The sequence below is a fragment of the Apostichopus japonicus genome, chromosome 17 (genome assembly GCF_037975245.1).
Source record: "Apostichopus japonicus isolate 1M-3 chromosome 17, ASM3797524v1, whole genome shotgun sequence".
Taxonomy (NCBI): domain Eukaryota; kingdom Metazoa; phylum Echinodermata; class Holothuroidea; order Aspidochirotida; family Stichopodidae; genus Apostichopus; species Apostichopus japonicus.
The window spans coordinates 16,875,500-16,898,743 of record NC_092577.1 but is presented as its reverse complement, the minus strand read 5'-3'; the positions used below and the strand labels follow the sequence as shown (position 1 = coordinate 16,898,743).

The following is a 23,244-nucleotide window of genomic DNA, read 5'->3' as shown; positions in this document are numbered from 1 at the left end:
CGTAGACGTTGATGTCGGAGTGCAGTACTTCTACCAAGTTTTTGTTTGTAGTTTAGATTATACTTTAGAATTTTTTTAAGTGCTTAGGAACGAAGATCAACCCATAAAAGTGAATTAGAGAATTAAATTAGGATAGACACCAGATTTGGGAGTTAGCGACAAATTTAGGTGTAGGCCCGACGTTAACGAAGCCTAACCAACGAGCCCAACACAACGGCGCCTGTCCTAACCAGAACCAGTACCACTACTACCAGTACCAGAACCAGTACCAGTTTTTTTACAAACTACTGTATTATACGATATATTACTGGAGTAAGTTGAATTATTTAGATGTTAAATAATATTCGTAATATTTTTAACCCTCGTTCCCACTTCGTTTTCACTCCCCTATGTTTGGTTATCTACCTGAAATTTTGAATTGTTAGAAACAATTTACTTTAAAAGGCCAAATAGCCTAGTGTGGTCACAGATTATCCATTCTGGTACACATATTGTTGAGTATAGATTGTTTACAGGCACCCCCAACTGGAATATATATATATTTTTTTAGGGTATTGTATTTATTTTAAACTGGTGAAACTGAATTTCATTGTACTTCGCCAAAAACTTAAAGCCTAGACGTAGAGGCCCCAGTTCTCGTAACATTATAAGGTCCCCACTATTGGGTGATACTACCGAAATGATGGCACCACCCCATTATGATAACATTAGGGTTGAACTTCCCCCACCTTTTCTGGGTACAGGCAGTGAAGATTTTCACCTTTTCGTGCTCCTTTAGAGCCAATGATAGTTAACAAACCATTTGAGAGAATTGCTGCTTCATATCACTGAGTTACCCCTAACTACGAATGGCAATAGATATGTGTTCGTTGTAACTGATTACTTCACTAAATACATTAATATGTATGCCTTGCCAGATCAAACAGCAGAGACTGTTGCACAGTGTTTATTTGATAAGTATTTCTGCGAACATGGGATATCAGAAGTATTACACACTGACCAAGGTAAACAATTTGAATCCAAGTTGGTGCATAGATTGTGTAAACTAATGGGAATAGTGAAAACTCGTACTAGTCCTTATCACCCACAATCAGATGGTCAGGTAGAAAGATTCAATCGAACACTTAAGAGTGAATTGAGTAAGAGATTATTCTCAACTGGTAACCAATGGGATAAGATGCTCAATCATATCGCTTTTTCCTATAATACTAGTGTCCATTCTAGCATTGGTTACTCACCATTCTTTCTGGTGAATGGCAGAGAAGCTCGAATGCCCCTCGAGGTTATGTTTGGTGACACTCCAGTTGGTTACAGTTGTCATAGTAGCTATGGTGATTTTGTTGATGACATCACTAAACGTATGAAAGAAGCTAGTAAGATTGTTGGCCAAGAATTGGTGAAAGCTCAAGAAAAACAGGCTGATTATGTAGAGTTGAAGACTCGGTTTCTACCTTATGTTGTTGGAGATTTAGTGTGGGTAAACGATCCAGCTAAGCAACGTGATAAGTTAGCCACTCGATGGAAAGGTCCTCATAGAGTAATTAGAGTTATGAACAATGGTGTAACTTATCAATTACAAGATTTGAGTAAATCTTCCATTCCATCTAAAGTCATACATTATAACCGACTTAAGCCTTATGTTTCTCCCTATAGTTTAGAGGATGTAAATGAAAAGCTTGTTCAGCCAAATCCGCCTAGTGTGGTTCAAGGGAATTATTTGCCAAATTTGTCCTTGGATGAATTTTATAGAAATTTACCATTTCACTTTGAGAGTAATCTAGATACGTCTGGAATTTCTCCTGAGTTGCAAGGTGGAAAACGTTTAGATAATAAAAGACTTACACGTTTAGGTAGGGAGGTAAAGCTGCCTAACTATCTTAGTGATTATGAGTTGGATCGTTAGGTCTGATGAGATGGTTTAAGCCATAATTATTATCATTCTTTTCATAAGGATAAGTAGTTAAGTATTTTTTTTTTCTTCTTTCCTTCTTTTTAAGACTTACGCCTTTTATATTAGAAAGGGTAATTGTCTTTTCTCTGACAGGAATTTATGAGGTAACTTTTGAATTTAAAGTTATGAATTTGAATTTAAGATAATAAGTCATTGAGTATTACCTTTCTCCATTCTTCCATCCCTTGTATTGGAATGTTTAGATAGTATCTGGTGTGACAGTTAGTTTTGCCCTGGTTCATTATGAATTAATGTGTATCTTGTTTTTGAGAAGCTGTCTTATAAATTGCATGCATGTTTGTAAATTGTATTTTGTTCATAATTCATTTTAAGTTGGGATTACTATGCTCCTGCCAATTGTCGCATCTCAAAACGACGACAGGAGAGTAATTAGGGTTGTTCCACAAATTGATATTATTTTTTTAAATTTATGTATGAGGTAGATGTAACATTTGTTGACCGCGATTAGCCATGAACCTCGATTAAGGAGCATGATGGTTATTTCCGGCAGAAACGAAGATATTGTACATGGCTTGATCACCCATCAGCAATTAGTTTAGACTTTTGTTCTCTTCTCAGTCCTTTGATGTTTAAGGGAGGCTAGAACGCGCCTTGTCCCCAGTCATTGGATTTTGTTTGTGGTTTTACATGTTTATTGGGTCGCCATTGAACCGGCGCATCATATTATTTTTATGTTTATATCTTATCTTATTTGACAGTTGATCTGAAGTGTGGTATATACTTACCTTATAATGGTTGTGGTAGAGTTGTCTGGTAACATCAGGTTCATCTGTGTTGGTTGAGCATGGTGGTGGAAGAATTGGGATATGGTTTTATGTCGGTGTTCTATTTACTTACCAATATTTTAAACATAAACAGAAGTGCACGTTATTATTGCATTTTAAGCATTGTATATTTATATATATATGTAATGTTTGTTAGCTGTGTGGTTGTGGGTTATAGAATATCCCCCTTATACTCTTAGAACTTCTAAAGGAAGGACCCAAATATTGGTCTTCCTATATTTATATATATATATATATTTTTTTTCACTCTTTTAATTTCAAAAGAAAAGACCTAGGTGTTGGTTTTTCTATTTCTTATTAAATATATTTGTTTTGAATTCTAGTTGGTGTTAACATATTGCTTACTTGTTTGAGTTTTAATTTGGAAATGAGGACATTTCCTATTATGGGTAAATCCTGTGTGAAGCGTATTCTAGTTATTGTCATTGTGAAGCGTATTCTAGTTATTGTCATTATGACGTCACCCATGGCTCGCGCATTGGTGGTTTGCGCTGTGGTGTGGCGGGATATAAATCACGCACTATTAGAAGCGTATCTTTTGTTTTAAATGATTCGGGGTTGGAAGACAGCCAAACTGGTTCGAATTGGTTGAGTGCCCATTTGCATATGCTCATCTGCATATCAGGTTGGCACTCAACCAATCAAGAGTTTGGTAAGGGGTGAGTTAAAAGTTTACACCAATCGGGTTCAAGGGCAGAGCGTGTGCCCTGTGCAACGCGTCTTAATTTGTTATTTTGGAATCAGGGGTTTAAGTGTTTCTTAAAGATTTATCGAGGAGTTCAAGTTTATCATCCGAAGTCTACGGACGTAGAAAAGTTGGCTCCGTTATTTATATTTTCGTCTGTAGTCTTCGGGCTCTTTACATTTTAATTATCTAAAGTTACAAGTTACAGTTTTATCCTGAATCAATAAAAGAAGACATATATTATGCAGTACCCGCTTTTCCTGATTATTTCACGTTTCACGCTCGGTTCTACGGTATCAGTGTAAGGCCGGGCTTACCGTTCCCGAACTACCCAAAATAAGCCTTACAGTAGCCTAACACCACACTAAGTCAATGAGAAATCAGCTAAGCCTAACCATCTGTTGAAATTGTGACACAGTTATAAGATATCCATGGAACACATTCGTTATTGCTGTTACGTTCCACCACATGGTTGCCTAACACCACACTAAGTCAATGGGGTAATCTAGCCTAGCCATTTGTTTATTAGCTGAAATTGTCACGCAGTTATAAGATATCCATGGAATACTATCGTTATTGCTGTTATCTTCAACTACATGGTAGCCCAGCTAACACCACACTAAGTCAATAGGAAATCTGCCTAACCATCAGTTTGCAATTTTTTTTAAAAAATCACTTTGCGTAGGATTCGGGTAATAAATTAGGAACCGGGTCGTATCGCGTCAGGCGGGTACCTTCGTTATTGCTGTTATCTTCGACCACATGGTAGCCTAACACCACACTAAGTCAATGGGAAATCTGCCAAACCGTAGGTTTGCAATTTTTTTATATTTTTAAATCACACTTTGCGTAGGATTCGGGTAATAAATTAGGAACCGGGTAGTATCACGTTGGGCGGGTACCGGGATAACCCGTGCAAACACTATTTCACACCATAAGTTGATGCATTTTATGATTACATTTCAGGTTTTTGAAGAATCATTAAATGACTACTCACCTTCTCAACACATTCCATTAAAGGAACCCTTACTGCAGAGTTGCCTGCTAGTGAGACCACACATGCTGGAGAGTCCTTGGAAGCCTCTGTCAGGGCTAGTACTGCTTCAGCACCCATACGACAACCCTGTAGTAGGTAGGAGAAAAAAACACATGATCTAATTCTATCAAAAGGTATTAAGTGCATTAGAAACATTGCCACCAGACTAATTACCTCCACTAAGCTGCTTGCAGATTTGATGCTGCATTGTGACAGGATATATCTGTTCAACAGGTAGAGACCTAACACCTACGATGGAACTCTTCTACACTAATGCTAAACATCATCCCTGGTGTCAAAGTACAGTTTCAGAAATTACTCTGATTGCTGACATTACTGATTATTTTGTAGGGAAAACCAGTCATAAGAAGAATGAATCCAGCTAGAGTGACTCGACTTGAATGAATGTCCTACAAAGATAAGCTTCAATTCATTATAACCTGTGACCACTTGTCCTTGTAAAACCTTTGTGACACCCTAGTAACCAACAACTGTCATCTACTTTCAGATTTATAGACGTATTTATAGACGTATTTATAGACATACAGAAAGACAACTGCATTTACATATCAAACTGGGACAGCCAGATGAGTTGAAAATATAAGACTACACCATTATGACTAAAGTCCATGACATGGTGGATACTATGAGTATAAGCAACACAAGAGGAGTGTAGAAGATGTGAGTCTCACCAGAATTCTATCAAAGGCTGAAGGGTTTCCTCCTCTTTGCACATGTCCCAGCACAGTCACTCGTGTATCAAAATCTAACCTCTCAATAATAAGCTATGGAGGAAAAATATTATTGACATTTGGCAACATTTTCATAACAATATGAAATGGAGATCAGACTGAAGTGACGCTTGAAAGTGTAACCTAACAAGCTTTCTAATTAAGTTAAAATACTCATCGAAAGCCTTGGAGTTTATGTTAATATAATCCAATATAGACACCAAGCCAACTACACTTGCAACCAGCCTATATTCAGATTTACAATGTTGGTCATATTTATCAGTAGTATCTCATCAAGAATGTAAGTTTCTCTGATTAAACATCTGGTAACATTAAAATTGTACAAGTGTTATTCAATCATGTAATTGTTCGTCGGAAGTATGGTCCTGTAAACAGTGTACATTAAATATGGACATCCAAATGCAGTAATATCTTTCCTACACAATTGCATTACAGTGCCCCCCTTCCTACCCCTCCACCTCTTCCCAAGTCAGGCAGAATATTTAACACAACCTTCATGTACAACCTAAGCAATATTTCTTCAAGGGCAGAGGACACTTCCTTCCCTCAGTGGTCAAAACATTTAACCCTCCCCTGTCCCCATGCAACAATTATGCTTGCTTTCCTTCTTATTCTCCTCCCCACAAGTGATGTTAAGTATACTCCAAGTCACATAGACACATGCAGTATTTTGATCACAACAGCAACTGTTCAACTGGCAAACATGATTAGTTTACTGTGCATCCTGGCAACCACAGCCAACACTTGTCACTCAATCAAGACTTAATCATTGCTAAATCCATAATTTCAAACATTTTTAGTTTGATGTAGAGATTTTTATCAGTTGATATAATGGAGTGCCCTACTTAAGATGCACATAGTGGAACACTATCACTAACTGATCAAGTGTGCTTAAAGGCATTGAAGTCTCTCCCCAAACAGCGTGCCCCCCTTCTGATAAAGTAAACTTTCTGTTGTTTATGTTGCTACAAAATGCAGACAGTAATGAAACGTGATACCTTGTTATCTTTAGCTGGACCTCAGATGTCCATCGCTGTATCGTTTATACACTGTGCTGTGGGTATTGACTGCAGCTGTATGTACTGACTGTACACTAGTGTCTAATTACCTACGGTAGCAAGTTGTGTGTGTATTTTCTGGGATCGATGGTGGTGTCTAACACTTCTGTTAGACCTCATTCGAAACTAGGTCAGATTACCGGCATCAGACGTTTCTTTTTGTGCGAGTCTTCACACCCTTTAAAGGGTTCATTCAATGTGCTACATCAAATGGGTACATCTGTGCTTCCTGCCATCGCGAACTTATATCCTACCATGCCAAGTTGGTATACTTGTATAGCGTTGCACATAATACACTCTCACACTCAAACCACAGTTCATAAACTGTTCTTCGAAAATCAAGGAGGAAATTAATCTGTTTACAAACACGGTTTTTGTTGTGGTTACTGTAGGTACTGTCCGGAGCGTGGGTTATATCGCAATCTGCATTAGCGTAGATGACATCACGTTCTGTACTGTTCAAATCATATTGGAAATGTCCATCCTCAACGATTAAAAATTGTTTCTCTGTCAAACGCAACATTAGCGTTCTCATACTTTGACAACATGTTTGAAAACTATTTATCATTTTTTAAGGTAACTTCTTTGGACCACCAAACAATCCTTTTACCTAGAGCAGTGTGACAAATCCCTAAGCCCACTAGAGTGCTATCAGGCCACCTCACACATACTTACCTCCTTGATTTGGTTAACAGTTATCGTATTACCGTGTCTGTCAACTGCACCTTCTGCTACAATGATGATGTTTAACCTTTTTCCCATTTCTCTGGTCTGGAAAAAATGACAAATTTCAATTTATTAGATGGTCTCACCATTGGAATGTGTCACTAATATCTTAGAGTATAGATGGTCTCACCATTGGTATGTGGCTCTAATATCTTTAAGTGACTCTAATATCTTAGAGTAAATATAAAATGGTCTCACCATTGGTATGTGACTCTTATATCTTAGAGTAAGTATTAGATGGTCTCACCATTGGTATGTGACTCTAATATCTTAGAGTGACTCTAATATCTTAGAGTAAATATTAGATGGTCTCACAATTGGTATGTGTCTCTAATATCTTAGAGTATATATTAGATGGTCTCACCATTGGTATGTGTCTCACCATTGGTATGTGACTCTAAAAAAAATATCTTAGAGTAAATATTAGATGGTCTCACCATTGCTATGTGACTCTTATATCTTAGAGTAAATATTAGATGGTCTCACCATTGGTATGTGTCCCTAATATCTCAGAGTAAATATTAGATGGTCTCACCATTGGTATATCTTAGAGTAAATATTAGATGGTCTCACCATTGGTATGTGTCCCTAATATCTTAGAGTATATTAGATGGTCCCACCATTGGTATGTGTCCCTAATATCTTAGAGTAGATGGTCTCACCATTGGTATGTGACTCTAATATCTTAGAGTGACTCTAATATCTTAGAGTAAATATTAGATGGTCTCACCATCGGTATGTGACTCTAATATCTTAGAGTAAATATTAGATGGTCTCACCATTGGTATGTGTCCCTAATATCTTAGAGTAAATATAAGATTATCTTAGAGTATAGATGGTCTCACCATTGGTATGTGACTCTAATATCTTAGAGTAAATATTAGATGGTCTCACCATTGGTATGTGTCCCTAATATCTCAGAGTAAATATTAGATGGTCTCACCATTGGTATATCTTAGAGTAAATATTAGATGGTCTCACCATTGGTATGTGTCCCTAATATCTTAGAGTATATTAGATGGTCCCACCATTGGTATGTGTCCCTAATATCTTAGAGTATATTAGATGGTCTCACCATTGGTATGTGTACTTAATATCTTAGAGTATTAATTAGATGGCCTCACCATTGGTATGTGTCCCTAATATCTTATAATCAATATATAAATCAATATAAATCAATATATAAATATCAGATGGTCTCACCATTGGTAAAAGACTGTGGTATATTTCAATGATTGTGCAACTTGACTAAATTTATAAGAACCTGTACGGATACTCTTGTCCAGCTGTTTTCTGGGTATGGGGAGGGGAAATGCCATATGTTTAATAAGATTTATATTATTTATAATATTTATAATATGTATATTTGTATAATTTATATAAGATTTACAAAAAGATTAGCTCTTCTTCAATGCTGATGTCCTATGGTATTACCTGGGATAATTTTTTGCATAATTTATCTTCCCAATCATCAGCAGGTGGAGCTTCTGGTATGAAGAGCCAATCAGCACCACAGGCAAGACTAGCAACTAAAGCAAGGTAGCCACAGTGACGACCCATGACCTCCATCACAAAGCTTCTTTGGTGACTGTCGAAAAAGGGAAAAATAACACACAGATAAAAGTTAACCGACAATGTGGAAAATCATTCCTGAGAGCTGTACAAGAAAGCCAGAGTGTATTCCATCAGACCTACACACGCTCACCCACAAATCAAATTCACCAAGGCATGCTCCATGTATCAATGTTAGAGGGCCTGACGTTTCAAACCTGCCCGGATCTTCTTCAGAGGCAAATTCAAACAAAAACAGCTCCATCTACTTTTACTATATTCATTGTTCATTGGTCCAAGTTATTTTACTATCTCTTTTAATGTGTCTGTTTTTGTTTTCAGTTAGGTACTGAAGATGATCCTGTTAGGATCAAAACATCAGGCCCTCTAGACTCTCCATACTAACATAGTCTGCTTGCTGTAAATAAACAATTGATTTAACATTTTTTTTTCTATGATAATGCTGACTGTGTTAGTAACTTCACTATTTACAGTACAGTAGTAAAACAAAACAAAATAGCACCAAAGTATTATTGGTAGACAACTGCTCTTCTAGTGTCACTATTACAACATTTTTGGAAATAATTGTTCCAAACAGCCTAAGAAATTGTGCGATTACTAAAGATTTTAGTATATCTAGCAATTTTGGGTTTGCTAATATTGGGTTTTGGGTTTGCTAATATTTGGGTTTGATAATATCCTTTAAGGATGAGATACAATATCCATTAACTATATGAATGTTTCAGCAATATAATAAACAGTGCTTGCTCTGGTTACTTTTGCTTAAATTTGTGTGTGAATGTTACTGGTAGAAACTAGACACCCACGGAGTACCCTGCTACTGATATTAAACTTTCTTCTCCCATCTTCCTGATCTGATATCATAAACCAGTGATTGGGAATGTTCTAAAAAAGGTGGCTTATGAATCACTGGATATTGAGTGTAACCAATATAATTTATATACTCTTTTTGATGTGCATACCATGCTGCAACCAGCTAAGTTAGGGCCAAAGGGTGAGCCAATAAGAGCTTTAACCTTGTTAGATTGGAGAGACTGGAGGGAATAGCGGTGCACTCAAATCATCCCCCATCTCTTCCACCCATCTATCTCTCCCTTACTATACCCTCTTATATTCCCTCACACACCCACACCCAACCACCCTCCCTTTCTCCAGCATTTCCCCTTTTAAATACAGTATGAAAATGAGCCCTAAGAAATCACATCATGTGTAAATACTGTAATGTAACAGACTAACAGTTACACTAAGGTGACAGACTAACAGTTACACGAGGTCAGTAATCTATGAGAGATTAACATGTATGTCAGCAGAACCATGCTATTGATTACCTTTGTGCTGTGGTAGAAATAGCATCTACAGCCTCAATGATTCTATGTAGAGCAGAATCAGTTCCTATAGTCATGTCAGTACCACAAAAGTCATTGTCTATAGAACCCACCTGATGAAAGTAAAAAAAAAAAAAAGGAAACATTTGCAGTGTATATTGGACATACAGGAAAGTCATTTCTTGCTAGAATATGTCTATGACATAGGCTTGCAGTAGTTCCAAACGTAACAAGAGCCCAAGGGCACTGTGGTTCCTTGCTTGGGATATATGACAATACACATAGTATCAAGCAAGATTGGGCTCAAATAGTCCAAGTAATTGTGGTCCTACATGTACGCATAAAGTAACCAACACTATAGCCAACACTTTTGTGATCACAAAATGTGATCGGATTTTTGATCAAAAGGCACTTTTGAGATCTAAATATGGCGTCGAAAATGTAAGAAGTATAAGGTCACCTACAAGCGGGTCAACAGATATGATAACATTGGTGACCACAGATGACATGACCTTTAAGTTTGAAAATGTTCCACCACCCCATTCACAACTTGTCCCAAATTATCAACCGTGTCACACCTTGGTATTGGGATTTAATTGCATTAAATGTCTAAAAATTAACTTTGAACTTGTATACATAACTTCACACACAAAGGTCACCCGTAGGTCAACCAATTGACATTTTTGATCGGTGAGACCTAAACGGAGCATCAAAACTGTAAAAATTCAAACATGTTTTCTTTGCCCATTTTCTCCCCCCAAAATACTAGTTTTTTAACATTAGCTGACCTTTGGTGACCTTGGATCACATGACCGCTAAGTTTGAAAATATTCCCCTATACCATTCGCAACTTGTCCAAAAAAATCAACCTTGTCACACCTTGGCACTGGGAGTTATTGCATGAAATGTCTGAAAATTAACTTTGACCTCCTATAACTTCACACACAAAGCTCATCCAGGGGTCAACCTATTGACATTTATGATCAGAAGGTACCTTTAACATCTGAAAATAACATCGAAACTGTAAAAATCCCCAAAACACGAAAAGGTCACCAGAGGTCAAATTGAGGTCAAGGGTCACCCAGATGTGGGTGGACAATTGGATTACGTAGAAGCAACTCCCAACCCTAACTGACAATTCGTTCTCAAGTTATCGCAAAAATACTAGTTTTTTATCATTAATTGACCTTTGGTGACCTTGGATCACATGACCGTTAAGTTTGAAAATATTACCCTATACCATTTGCAACTACTCCAAAAATATCAACCGTGTCACACCTTGGAACTGGGAGTTATTGCATTAAATGTCTGAAAATTAACTTTGACCTCGTATAACTTCGCACACAAAGGTCACACGGGGGTCAACCCATTGACATTTATAATCAGAAGGTACCTTTAACATCTGAAAATAGCATCGAAACTGTAAAAATCCACAAAACACAAAAAGGTCACCAGAGGTCACCAGAGGTCAAATTGAGGTCAAGGGTTACCCACATGCGGGTCGACAATTGGATTACATTGAAGCAACTCCCAACCCTAACGGACAATTTGTTCTCAAGTTATCGCAAAAATACTAGTTTTTTAATCGTTAATTGACCTTTAGTGACCTCTGATCTCATGACCGTTAAGTTTGAAAATATTCCCCTATACTATTTGCAACTTGTCCCAAAATATCAACCGTGTAATACCTTGGCACTGGGGTTATTACACTAAATGTCTGAAAATTAACTTTGACCTCGTATAACTTCGCACACAAAGGTCACACGGGTGTCAACCCATTGACATTTTTGATCGGAAGGTACCTTTGGTATCCAAATCTAGCATCAAAACGAAACATTTTCTTTTTTGCTCGTTTCCTCCTAAAATAAGCACATTTTTTCTAATGTGACCTTTGACCTTTTGACCTTGGTTTCAGATGTAGTTTAATCTCCTGATTCCAAAAAACAAAACGACAAGTCTGTGCAACCATCCTAACTCCGACCGAAAAACTTTGACCCCATATAACTTCGCACATAAAGGTCACACGGGGTCAACCTATTGACATTTATGTTCAGAAGGTACCCTTTGACATCTGAAAATAGCATCAAAACTGTAAAAATCCCCCAAAACACGTAAAGGTCACCAAAGGTCAAATTGAGGTCAAGGGTCACCCAGGTGCGGGTCGACAATTGGATTACATTGAAGCAACTCCCAACCCTAACGGACATTTCGTTCTCAAGTTATCGCAAAAATACCAGTCTTTTATCATTAATTGACCTTTGTTGACCTTCGATCACATTACCGTTATGTTTGGAAACGATGCCTTACCCCATTCACAACTACTCCCAAAATATCAACCATGTCGGACCCTGTCAATGGGAGTTATTGCTGTTTTTAATATATTGGTTTTTGGCATCTAACTGACCTTTGGTGACCTTTGCGGGCACCAAAAACAATAGGGATCTTCCTCTTACTATGGGCTATCCACCCAAGTTTCATCATGATACATCATTTCCTTATTGAGATATCGTGTACACAAGCCAAGCTTCACATACACACACACACACACACATACACACACACACACGCCAAGTTGAACGCATAGGTTCCTTGCTTTGCAAAAAGCAAGGAACCAAAAATTATCACCTAATGTACCCTTCTTGACCAATGTCTGGTTTGAAGAGCTGATTTGAAGAGTTTCCACCCAGCATCAAAACAATGCCAGCAGTTTTTCTCCCATTTTAGTTTGTTTAACAGGATATTAGATGAAGCACTTACCATGCCAACTATTGCTAAATGCCTACACTCTTCAGCTTCAACTTTATCAACTTCACCTCTTTGTAATAGCTCCTCCACTAAGTCTGACCATTCATTTCGAAACAGATTTGCACCCGTCAGACTCCCATCTCCCCCAATAACCACTAAATTGGTGATGCAGTGCTTGATGAGGTTTTTGGCTGCCTTCAAACGGCCCTCTCGTTGCCTGAAGTCCTTACACCTGGCGCTGCCAATGACGGTCCCTCCCTAGGTATGAAAAGAATGTGTCCCTTTAGCAATGCAACGTACACCTACTGAATATCAGTTATACATAATGCCTCGTCTCCCTCGCCTCACCCTGGCCCCTATACATGTAGTATTTTTACACCAACCAATAACAATGAACAGTTACTGAGTATCAGTCGTGATGTCACCTGCTCTCTCCTTCCCCTGCCCCCCTCCCTCCCATCCACCTCACCCTGGCCCCTAAAGACTATACAACATATACCAGACTATTATTGAAAATAAGACAAGTAGCTAATGTACTTCTTACAGATCTTGTCACTCCTTTTTACTTTGCCTGGGCTCCTCTTTCATCCCTCCTCCACTCCTCTCCAATCCTTCCACCTCTCCTCTCCCATCCATCCACTTCTCCTGCCCCATACCTCCTCTCCCTGTTTCTATTCCTCCCTTCTTTACTCTCCCTTCCAAGTAAGCCACTATGCATAGTATATATAGTGCTCATGTGAACGAAGTCCTACTGTACTATAGGTCAATAATATTCCTTTTGAAAGCTTCTGTCATTGACAGGATATTATATGTACTGTATTCTTTGGATAGTGCCAGCTCCAATTTGTTGGGTAATAGGTACAGTACTGTATACTGTAGGGTCATGTGCAAGGACACATAATGTACTGTACATGTTGCAACTTATCACAGTTATGATACAACATACAGTATTACATCTACTGTACATTAACTGAATCCATCATCGGTATGGTTACCATTGCACATTTGTAGAATGTAGTGTTACACAGGCTGCAGTCTTCTCTCTTTTATCCATTTAATTCTAAAGGCTTCTAAAAGAAGTACTGAAAGGCCAGGCAAAGTAAAAGGTGGAGAGATGAGAGAGGAGTGGAGTAGGGATGGGAGAGGAGAGATGGAATAGGAATGGAGGGGTGGAATAGGAGAGGTGGAGGGATAGGAGAAGAGAGATGATAGGGATAGGTGATGAATGGAGGGGGGGATAGGGCAGGAGGGATGGGAGAGGAGGTATAAGGATGGCGAATGATTACATCAAGTCAATGACTAAATATTCACATGGCTACCAGTGCTCTCACATAGTGCAGGAGTGTGCATGGTAAACCTGGGAAAGAACCTATTTGAAATGTTCAAAATAAGAATTTAACTGTCAGAACACTATGAAAAGAAGACCGAGAAAGGCAGCTTTTCATGTTTTGGTATTGAATTCAATGTTGTCATGACATGACAACTGTTGCCATTACATTAGACTTGTTACCAGTATTAAATTCAGCTATAGACACATGTCTTATAGGCCCTATATATTAGATCCATTCAATTGAGTATACACATAAAGATAGTAATACAAAATGCATAATGACATGCATACACTGGTAACCCCTAGAGAATGGCAGTAAATAACAGTATGACCTGTCTAGCATCCACATTTATTAATAAAGGCATAGTGTCTGTATCTAGGCTTTGTGTTCACTGCTACTGTATTGGGTAATATGAAACTTTGATTAAATACTGTAGCTCAGATGTGACTTCAGACATACATGTGAAGGATACATACACTGTATAGTAGACATACAGTACATGTGTGGTTATATTGCTGACATTTGCCTGAGAGGCATTTGCCAGAGAAGAACTCATATAACTGTATTCATACAACATCATCCTCATCATCCAGGGCTTACCCTTGACAGATATCATATTAAGTCTGATTCAACATACTGTATGGGGCAATATGTTCGTATACTACTCTGGGGCTTGGTTATTTATGTAAGGCATGGTCTTAAAGCTACTTAAATTATTCTTTACCATTGAAGCAGTATTTACAAACAGAATACATAATTTTAATATGTTCAGTATTGTATACATACTAATGGTGGGAATGCTCATTGCTGTATGTACCAGCAAAATATTATGCTCTTTACACAAAACTTTATACAGTATATTTGACTACGTATGAATACCAGTTTGTTTACAAATTGTATTTATACGATTTTTACTGCATTTTTCTTGCACATCAACAGCCTACATGTCAGTATATACTACAAACTTCAATGTATACATGTACAATCAGGGAGCTCCCTGTTTAATATTAGAACAATGAAAATGAACAAAGACTTGAAGGACAACTGTTGTAGAGCCTATAAGCAGTGTCCAAAATTCAAATATACAATCCCGAGGATACCATTGAAAATTATTGAAACCCAATAACTAGGGAAACAGGAGTTTTTAAGGAAATCTCACACACATTCTCGGCAAGTTGCAACGTTTTTTTTAAATTACCCACGATGCAACATTTTCATGTCACACATGCACCGCGGCAGAGTCAGACTTGCCACTATGCAGATTTTCTCATAGTACAACTTCACACAAACAACGCTTGTGTACAGTTTATATGCTGAACCTACTATACTATCACAGACACCCTTGTAGTACCACTGCACACAAAATAAGCTTGAGTACAGTATATGCTGAAACTACTATAATATCACAGATACCCTTGTAGTACCACTGCACACAAAAAACCAATGCTTGAGTAAAGCATATGCTGAAACTACTATACTATCACAGATACCCTTGTAGTACCACTGCACACAAAAAAACCAACGCTTGAGTACAGTATATGCTGAAACTACTATAATATCACAGATACCCTTGTAGTACCACTGCACAAAAAAAAACCAACGCTTGAAAACAGTATATGCTGAAACTACTATACTATCACAGATACCCTTGTAGTACCACTGCACAAAAAAAAAACAACGCTCGAGTACAGTATATGTTGAAACTACTATACTATCACAGATACCCTTGTAGTACCACTGCACACAAAAAAAACAACGCTTGAGTACAGTCTATGCTGAAACTACTATACTATCACAGATACCCTTGTAGTACCACTGCACAAAAAAAAACGCTTGTGTACAGTATATATGCTGAATCTACTATACTATCACAGATACCCTTGTAGTACCACTGCACACAAAACAACGCTTGAGTACAGTTTATGCTGAAACTACTATACTATCACAGATACCCTTGTAGTACCACTGCACACAAAACAATGCTTGAGTACAGTATATGCTGAAACTACTATACTATCACAGATACCCTTGTAGTACCACTGCACACAAAAACACAACGCTTGAGTACAGTATATGTTGAAACTACTATACTATCACAGATACCCTTGTAGTACCACTGCACACAAAAAAACAATGCTTGAGTACAGTATATGCTGAAACTACTATACTATCACAGATACCCTTGTAGTACCACTGCCCCAAAAAAAACAATGCTTGAGTACATTATATGCTGAAAGTACTATACTATCACAGATACCCTTGTAGTACCACTGCACACAAAACAATGCTTGAGTACAGTATATGCTGAAAGTACTATACTATCACAGATACCCTTGTAGTACCACTGCACACAAAACAATGCTTGAGTACAGTATATGCTGAAACTACTATACTATCACAGATACCCTTGTAGTACCACTGCACAAAAAAAAACAATGCTTGTGTACAGTATATATGCTGAATCTACTATACTATCACAGATACCCTTGTAGTACCAATGCACACAAAATAACGCTTGAGTACCCGGGTACCCGCCCCACGCGATACTACCCGGTTCCTTATTTATTACCCGAATCCTACGCAAAGTGTGATTTAAAAAAAAAAAAATTTGCAAACCGTTGGTTAGGCAGATTTCCCATTGACTTAGTGTGGTATTAGGCTGCCATGTGGTCGAAGATAACAGCAATAACGAAAGTATTTCCATGGATCTCTTATAACTGCGTCACAATTTCAGCTAATAAACAGATGGCTAGGCTAGATTTCCCCCATTGACTTAGTGTGGTGTTAGGCAACCATGTCGAACGTAACAGCAATAATGAAAGTATTCCATGGATATCTTATAACTGTGTCACAATTTCAGCGAATAAACAGATGGTTAGGCTAAGCTAGATTTCTCATTGACTTAGTGTAGTGTTAGGCTACCATGTGGAAGAAATTATTAATATTTATTGATTCGTTTATTTCATAGAAGGAAAGGCTGACAGGGAATTTTACGAGATGTTTATGGACTATACAGTAGACAGGGTAACTAAAAACTCATAATCGCAAGTGGGTCATTCCGTGTCAAAGCACGGATGGCTGTTGCTGCACCTTCTCCAAAAATTCCCAAATTTAAACCTTATAGAACTAAATTGGATATTTATATGGTCTAATCCAATAGAGGTGTGGAGAGCAAACATTAACCATCGGTTTGCAATTTTTTTTTAAAACAATCACACTTTGCGTAGGATTCAGGTAATAAATTAGGAACCGGGTAGTATCGCATCGGGCGGGTACCCGGATAACCTGTGCAAACACTAGTCAACTATATTGTTATCGTCAAAATATCCATAACAAACTATGATGAATGCACTGAATTGTAGGGATCAGTTACAGTACATACCATAATCGTTTACTGTATATGAATAAATCACTACCAAGATAATGTTTACAAGTACCCACTTTTACTCACTGCAACTTTGGCTGAAAGTACCTAAAAGTTGAGAAAATTTTTAACCCACCAGTAACGGTAGATCACCTGACCACTCCGTAATTAAATTATAGCATAACAATTGACCACTGTCCTACAATAATAAATGTACTGTACATACCAATTGGATGATTCCAGAGACATCTTTCCATCCCATTTCTTGGATATGGTCACCTCCATCTACCATTCCTTGATAGCCCTACAATACAGAGAGGAACAGGGTCATTGTTTTTATTGTCCAAACTTTGAGTTTTATAAAACACAGAATTGCACTCTTTCATATCAAAATGAAGTGTAAGCTATGAGTACACCGTATGATGAAAAGCTCCCATCTTCAGAAAACCTTCAAGTTAGCTAAGTATTAACAAATTAGCACTCGGTGAGCAGGTTAGCAATACACTGTTTTGTAACACTCTAAAGCTTTAAAATATTGATCTTTTTAAAACATACTGTACATAGGAAGATAACACACAGCTGTAAACACATTTTTAATGTAAGGAAAAGGCTGCAAGACTGAACTTCAGTACGTTCATCATCAAAGAGTGTATATGCCACACATGGGTATGTGTAATAGAAAAGAACAGTTAATTTGCTTAATTTATTCTACCATTTCATACTTACTTCATGAATAGCGAACACACGGAAGCCAACATATATTCCCATTCTCACAACAGCCCGCACAGCTGCATTCATACCTGAAAAGGGAAATCATTTTGTCTTTAAGTGCACCAAAAGTGTCCTCTGGGTATTTAATTACAAACAAAATAGACTAATGCAAGAGTTATCAATGATGCATAAATCCAACATTGCAAGGATTTTACTTTTAGAGGTAATTTAAGGAGATGATAGAGCCTACAATATACAGTATTGTACATTAGAGCACCATGAATGTTGTACAGTAGGCTACCTTGCGAGTCTCCTCCACTTGTGAAAACCGCCAAACTCTTGCCTTCTCCAACCATGCCATATCCATGTCCTTGTGAGGAGAACTTTGACACAGTATCAGAATAATCATCAAATATGACAGAAGGTCTGTGCCTACTTGAGTCAAAGAAGGTAGGAATGGACCGTGCCATTCTAAGTTTTTTGGATTCTGGACTTTCTTGAGCCATCTTCTGATCTTTATCTGCATTGTAGTAAACAAAAAACAACCTGAATTAGGCTCAATTCAGATTTTCGACAGCGTCATGTAAAATAGTAGTGAGTGCACAGTGGTAGACATACATACATAAAACATCAAAACATATTCAGCCCTTGAAGTACTACAATGTTACGCACACCTAGCTAATTTGCCACAAATTCAGTACCTTTGTTGTAGGAGAATCTCCTAAAAAAATTGTCGAAAAGCTATTTTCTATATCAAGATACACACATTTTTGAGAACACTGGGAAACTCATTAAATATGTGCAAACCATGTGAAAAGCAAAGGGATAACATGGCATAAAATTTAGTCACTCACTCCCTTTACATCATGAATGTGCAATTGTGCATAATTAGCTACTGTTTATCAATTTAAATAAAACTAGAATTGACTAGAAAAGACTTGTAAAATGGTCAATCTTTGAATTTTGATGGGAGTTGCAGGTATTTTCACGACTTCTAATGCCTTTTAGAGTGATTAGAACAATTTTGTCCGTAAGTGTCCGTAGACAGGGAAGAGATTGATCGAAAATGTAACTATACGTTAGTTTTCTGTTCGTCATTATCTGATTGATCCAAAAAATTATCCAGAGCAACAATGTTTGATGATTACTTGCCATAAAATAAAATTAAGTGGAATGAGGATAGATGAGATGAGAGATTTCAAACCCCCTTGACCACTAAATAAATTGTAATTATATACTCTTGTGGGCATCAAGGACTTTATTTAACAATATTATCATTATAAAATTTTAATGCAACACTATTTCAATGTCCAGAAAAAATGTCTTGTATGTGGAATACATGTCTTTGTATGTGAAATTCATGTCTTCGTATGTGGAATATGTACAGTCACATACGTACGTAGGTTCATGAGAAACACTTTTTCTAAGTTGCGCTATCAAATCAGCTCTGCCACAAACCCCCTTTGTTAAAAGAATGACAAATGACAAAGAATGACATCTTTGGTGGCGCTCCTCACTGAGCTGACACGATAGTTATTTTCGCTCTCACATTTTTACTAATTAAATTGTCACGTTACTCATCGCTGTAAAACGTAAAATGTAACATCAGGACGAACAACTTTCAATTTGCTTTTCTGGATTATTAAAAGAATGAGGATGCAAGGTTTTTGTGAGTTTATTATTTTACTCATTACCATCATGATTGTTTGCCTAACTATAGGCCTTTACCCACATAGCCTAACACACATGGACAACCAGACTTACCTACAGCCCAGATACACTCAAAGTATAAGGTCACACATGACCGAACTAAGGCCACAGGAAATCATTAGATTAAAGGAACTTAACATTGTTCGCAGGCGTACAGGCACACAAGCCGGTATTCAGGAGAGGCTAAAGCATACGAAGGGATCAAATTTCAGCTTTCCTTATGGCTTTTCGTCAAATATTAACAGTCTTCAGGGGAAATTTATACATCTAGAACAGAAGGTTGGAAATATGCCGAACCTATGTTTTATTGCCTTGCAACGAAACGGTTGGAAACAAATGGGAAGGTGAGAATATTCAACACCAAGTTGCTGATGAGGGTCTACAAATGCAGAATTTCCACATGTTCCGCCAAGATCGCTTATTATGCCACGATACACAGAACGTTATCGAGAAGTTCAAAAGATACCAAGACCAAAGGAAAGAGACACCAGGAAGAATAATGTTGACAATTGACAAATGATGTTGGATTCAACAGACTGGAGTGTTTTTACAGATACATGTGACACACTAGATGAAATGACACAAGTAGTATCATCTTACATCAATTTTACAACTCCGATCTGCATCCCTTATAAGGCATTGTCACACTCAGAAGTTAAGATCAAGCAGTTGGAGAAAGAGAAAAAGGAAGCAATTGATGATGGTGACACTGCTCTATGAAACAGGCTACAGAAACAAATAAATAAATATGTGTTCAAGAGGAGGAATGAATACTTCCAAAAGGTAACAACAGACAAACAGTCTCTCTGGGATCTACTTAAGTCAATACGGAAACCAGATGACCAGCATAGAAACTTGGGAAATGATGAGTTTGGCCAAAAATTAAGTCAACACCGGACATTTTAATGATGCTTAGAGTAAAGATATTTCACTTATACTACGACCTATCAACTGCTGAACCACCAGTAATACAAGAGAAAGATGTAAAGAGACAATTGGGACTTGTTAAGATAGGAATTGCGTCTGGTTTTGATAAAATTCCCTGGTGGGTGTACAGGTAGGGGCCCCTCAGAATGTAGGTGTTTTTTGGAAGTCACCTACAGCTCACCAGTTTTACATTACTGGGTAAAACAATGAATAATTATGAAGATTATCTATTAACTTAGATTGCATTTGGGTCCAAACATGAAAATATTTTTTTTATTATTTTTTGTTTGCATGGAGAAAAACCACACTAAAAAACACTTGCCCCTCAAAACGCTGGTCAACAATTTTGCTAATAATTTTCCAGGAACGTGATGAATTAACAACAAATTTTGACTGGTTCACTCATTTTAAACTCTCCAAGAGTTATTTAAAAATTGATTGTGTTTCTTGTATTTTTTCCCACTGAGGTTCCCAAAATGCTGGTGTATTGCCCCTCAGAATGCTGACTTTCCCTAATGAAAAATACAAAACATGACACCTCCTTTAACCAAAATTTTTTTGTTTTCCCATTCCTTGGCATATTGACAGTCAACAAATGGAAAAATATTCCCCACTTAAGTAATAAAAGAGCAAAAGTAACCAACAAACATCCTAAAGACAATTAACAATAATTTGGATTTCTTCTAACTCAACTATCTACACTTGTACATATGGCTCCTGACATTGCTGTCAAGAACATTCCAAATCTTCTTATATCAACAACTGAACGTGGTTCTCAAACACATGAATTGTCAACGTACAAGTGATTAGATCGACACTTAGCAGCACAGAAGATAGACTAGTTGTCATTGTTTCTGATGGCCACAGTTCCAGATTTGATATTGAGGTGTTGAGGTTCTTGAGAGCAAAAGAAATGCATCTTTTCATCACTCCACCTGATACCACTGGAGTCACACAATTACATGACCAAATCAATCAAAATTTGCACTGTGAATACCATAACAGCAAGCAGAATGCACAGTCAATAGGGATGGTTTCATGAAGAAATTGGCAGATGTTTGGCCACGGTGGGCAAACAAACTTGAAATAATAAAAAATGCAGCAAAACGTGTTAGTGTAACCATGGAGCTATAAATCCCAGGTTTATAGCTCCATGGTGTAACTAACCATGGCCTGAGTGTTGAATGGAGGCAAAAGGACAAATTTGTTCAAGCATCATCTGTTATTCAAGATGAAACTGATGAAACAGCAGGACCTTCATCATCAACTTCCAACACATCAATGGTTGAGTCGCCAGTTGGCATCAAGAAGTACACCAAGCAGTACTATACGCAAAAACTGGAGAACTCATTAGAAACCATCCAGAAGCTTGAAGGTTCATTCACGAGTACACCATTGGAGGAGATTGATGGACTACTGACAATTAACAAAGTGAAGCCAAAACCAAAGGTAACAAGTATCATGAGGGTAACTCAAGTCTATGGATCCATGGAAGGACAACAAATATAAGAGTCAGTGGAGCTATTGAATATAGAGAACGAAGCAAGGGACAAAGCCAGACAAGACAATAAGTTGAAGAAACAGTGTAATCTAGAGACATTTTTGAAGTGCAAGTCACATTGTGTTTGCTTGAACCAGATGGCAAGTGTGAGGCAGAGAAGTTGAAACTGTGTCCCAAATGCTTGAATGTGCTGGCTTCCCAATTATATACAGTAAAGCTGCATGTAAAGATGAAAATGGAGTCAAGCCTGATATGATTTTGCCTGCTTGAACACAAGGGAAGCGTGTGCGTCGGCAACTTCTTGTTAATGACTCATCTGTTGAAGAGATGTCTGTAGATGATATTGAGGTTGAAGGTGCAGAAGAGGTTGAGGTTGATGGTGCAGATGACGTTGAGGTTGAAGGTGTAGATGCTGTCGAGGTTGAAGGTGTAGATGTGATGGGGTTAAGAAGGTTGGATATGAAGGATGTGAAAGTGTCGATGTGGGTTAAGGTGAAATATGAAGAAGAAGTGTGTATTGGTAAAGTTCTACAAAAGGTGGGAGATGAAGTCGAGATGCCACAGGAAATGGAAAAAGAGTCTGCTCCCATATTTTATGGTGAAGTGTATGAAGCAGAAGTGCAACCAGGGATGGTGAAATGTGGAAGAATGTAGAAATACATTTATCAATAAACATGTGTATGTGAAATGAAAAGTTGATTAATTTTATAGTTTAGTTATTACCCTTTACAAGTTTGTCTTTTCTGATGATGCTTTATTTGTTTAATGAAAGTTGTTTATTATCTGTTAAATATAAATCATTACAGTTAAAAACAGATTGTTCTTTCTTCAGCTACAGTACATGGAACTGCTACATGTGAATGTAGGTTCTTTAAAGTGTAATTAATATTCGTTTATACTATATGTGTGTGGTACTGTATTTTGCGCCAACCCATAAGCACCCACCCAGTTGAACTGACCCATAATGTTAAAAATCTTAAAGGTAGCAAAACTTACATCCAAATTAGATCTTCATTTATATAGTAGTCATTTGGGCAGTATGTT

General features: G+C 37.5%; 1 protein-coding gene and 1 long non-coding RNA gene across 4 annotated transcripts in view; both read right to left on the bottom strand.

The window, feature by feature from the left end:
* The window catches only part of LOC139954995 (uncharacterized), a 341,522-nt gene that overhangs the window by 283,011 nt on the left and 35,267 nt on the right, over positions 1–23,244 (bottom strand). The window lies entirely within an intron of this gene.
* Positions 1–23,244, bottom strand: part of LOC139954991 (ATP-dependent 6-phosphofructokinase, muscle type-like) — a 59,387-nt gene that overhangs the window by 26,678 nt on the left and 9,465 nt on the right. For both annotated transcript variants that reach the window (XM_071955081.1, XM_071955082.1), the window contains exons 2-10: positions 18,364–18,582; positions 18,078–18,151; positions 17,578–17,655; positions 12,669–12,914; positions 9,915–10,024; positions 8,449–8,602; positions 6,964–7,059; positions 5,171–5,263; positions 4,440–4,565 (exon numbers count right to left, since the gene is read on the bottom strand). In XM_071955081.1, coding sequence (XP_071811182.1) covers positions 4,440–4,565; positions 5,171–5,263; positions 6,964–7,059; positions 8,449–8,602; positions 9,915–10,024; positions 12,669–12,914; positions 17,578–17,655; positions 18,078–18,151; positions 18,364–18,568 — 1,182 coding nt within the window. In that variant the 5' untranslated portion in view covers positions 18,569–18,582. The remainder of the gene's footprint in view (positions 1–4,439; positions 4,566–5,170; positions 5,264–6,963; positions 7,060–8,448; positions 8,603–9,914; positions 10,025–12,668; positions 12,915–17,577; positions 17,656–18,077; positions 18,152–18,363; positions 18,583–23,244) is intronic.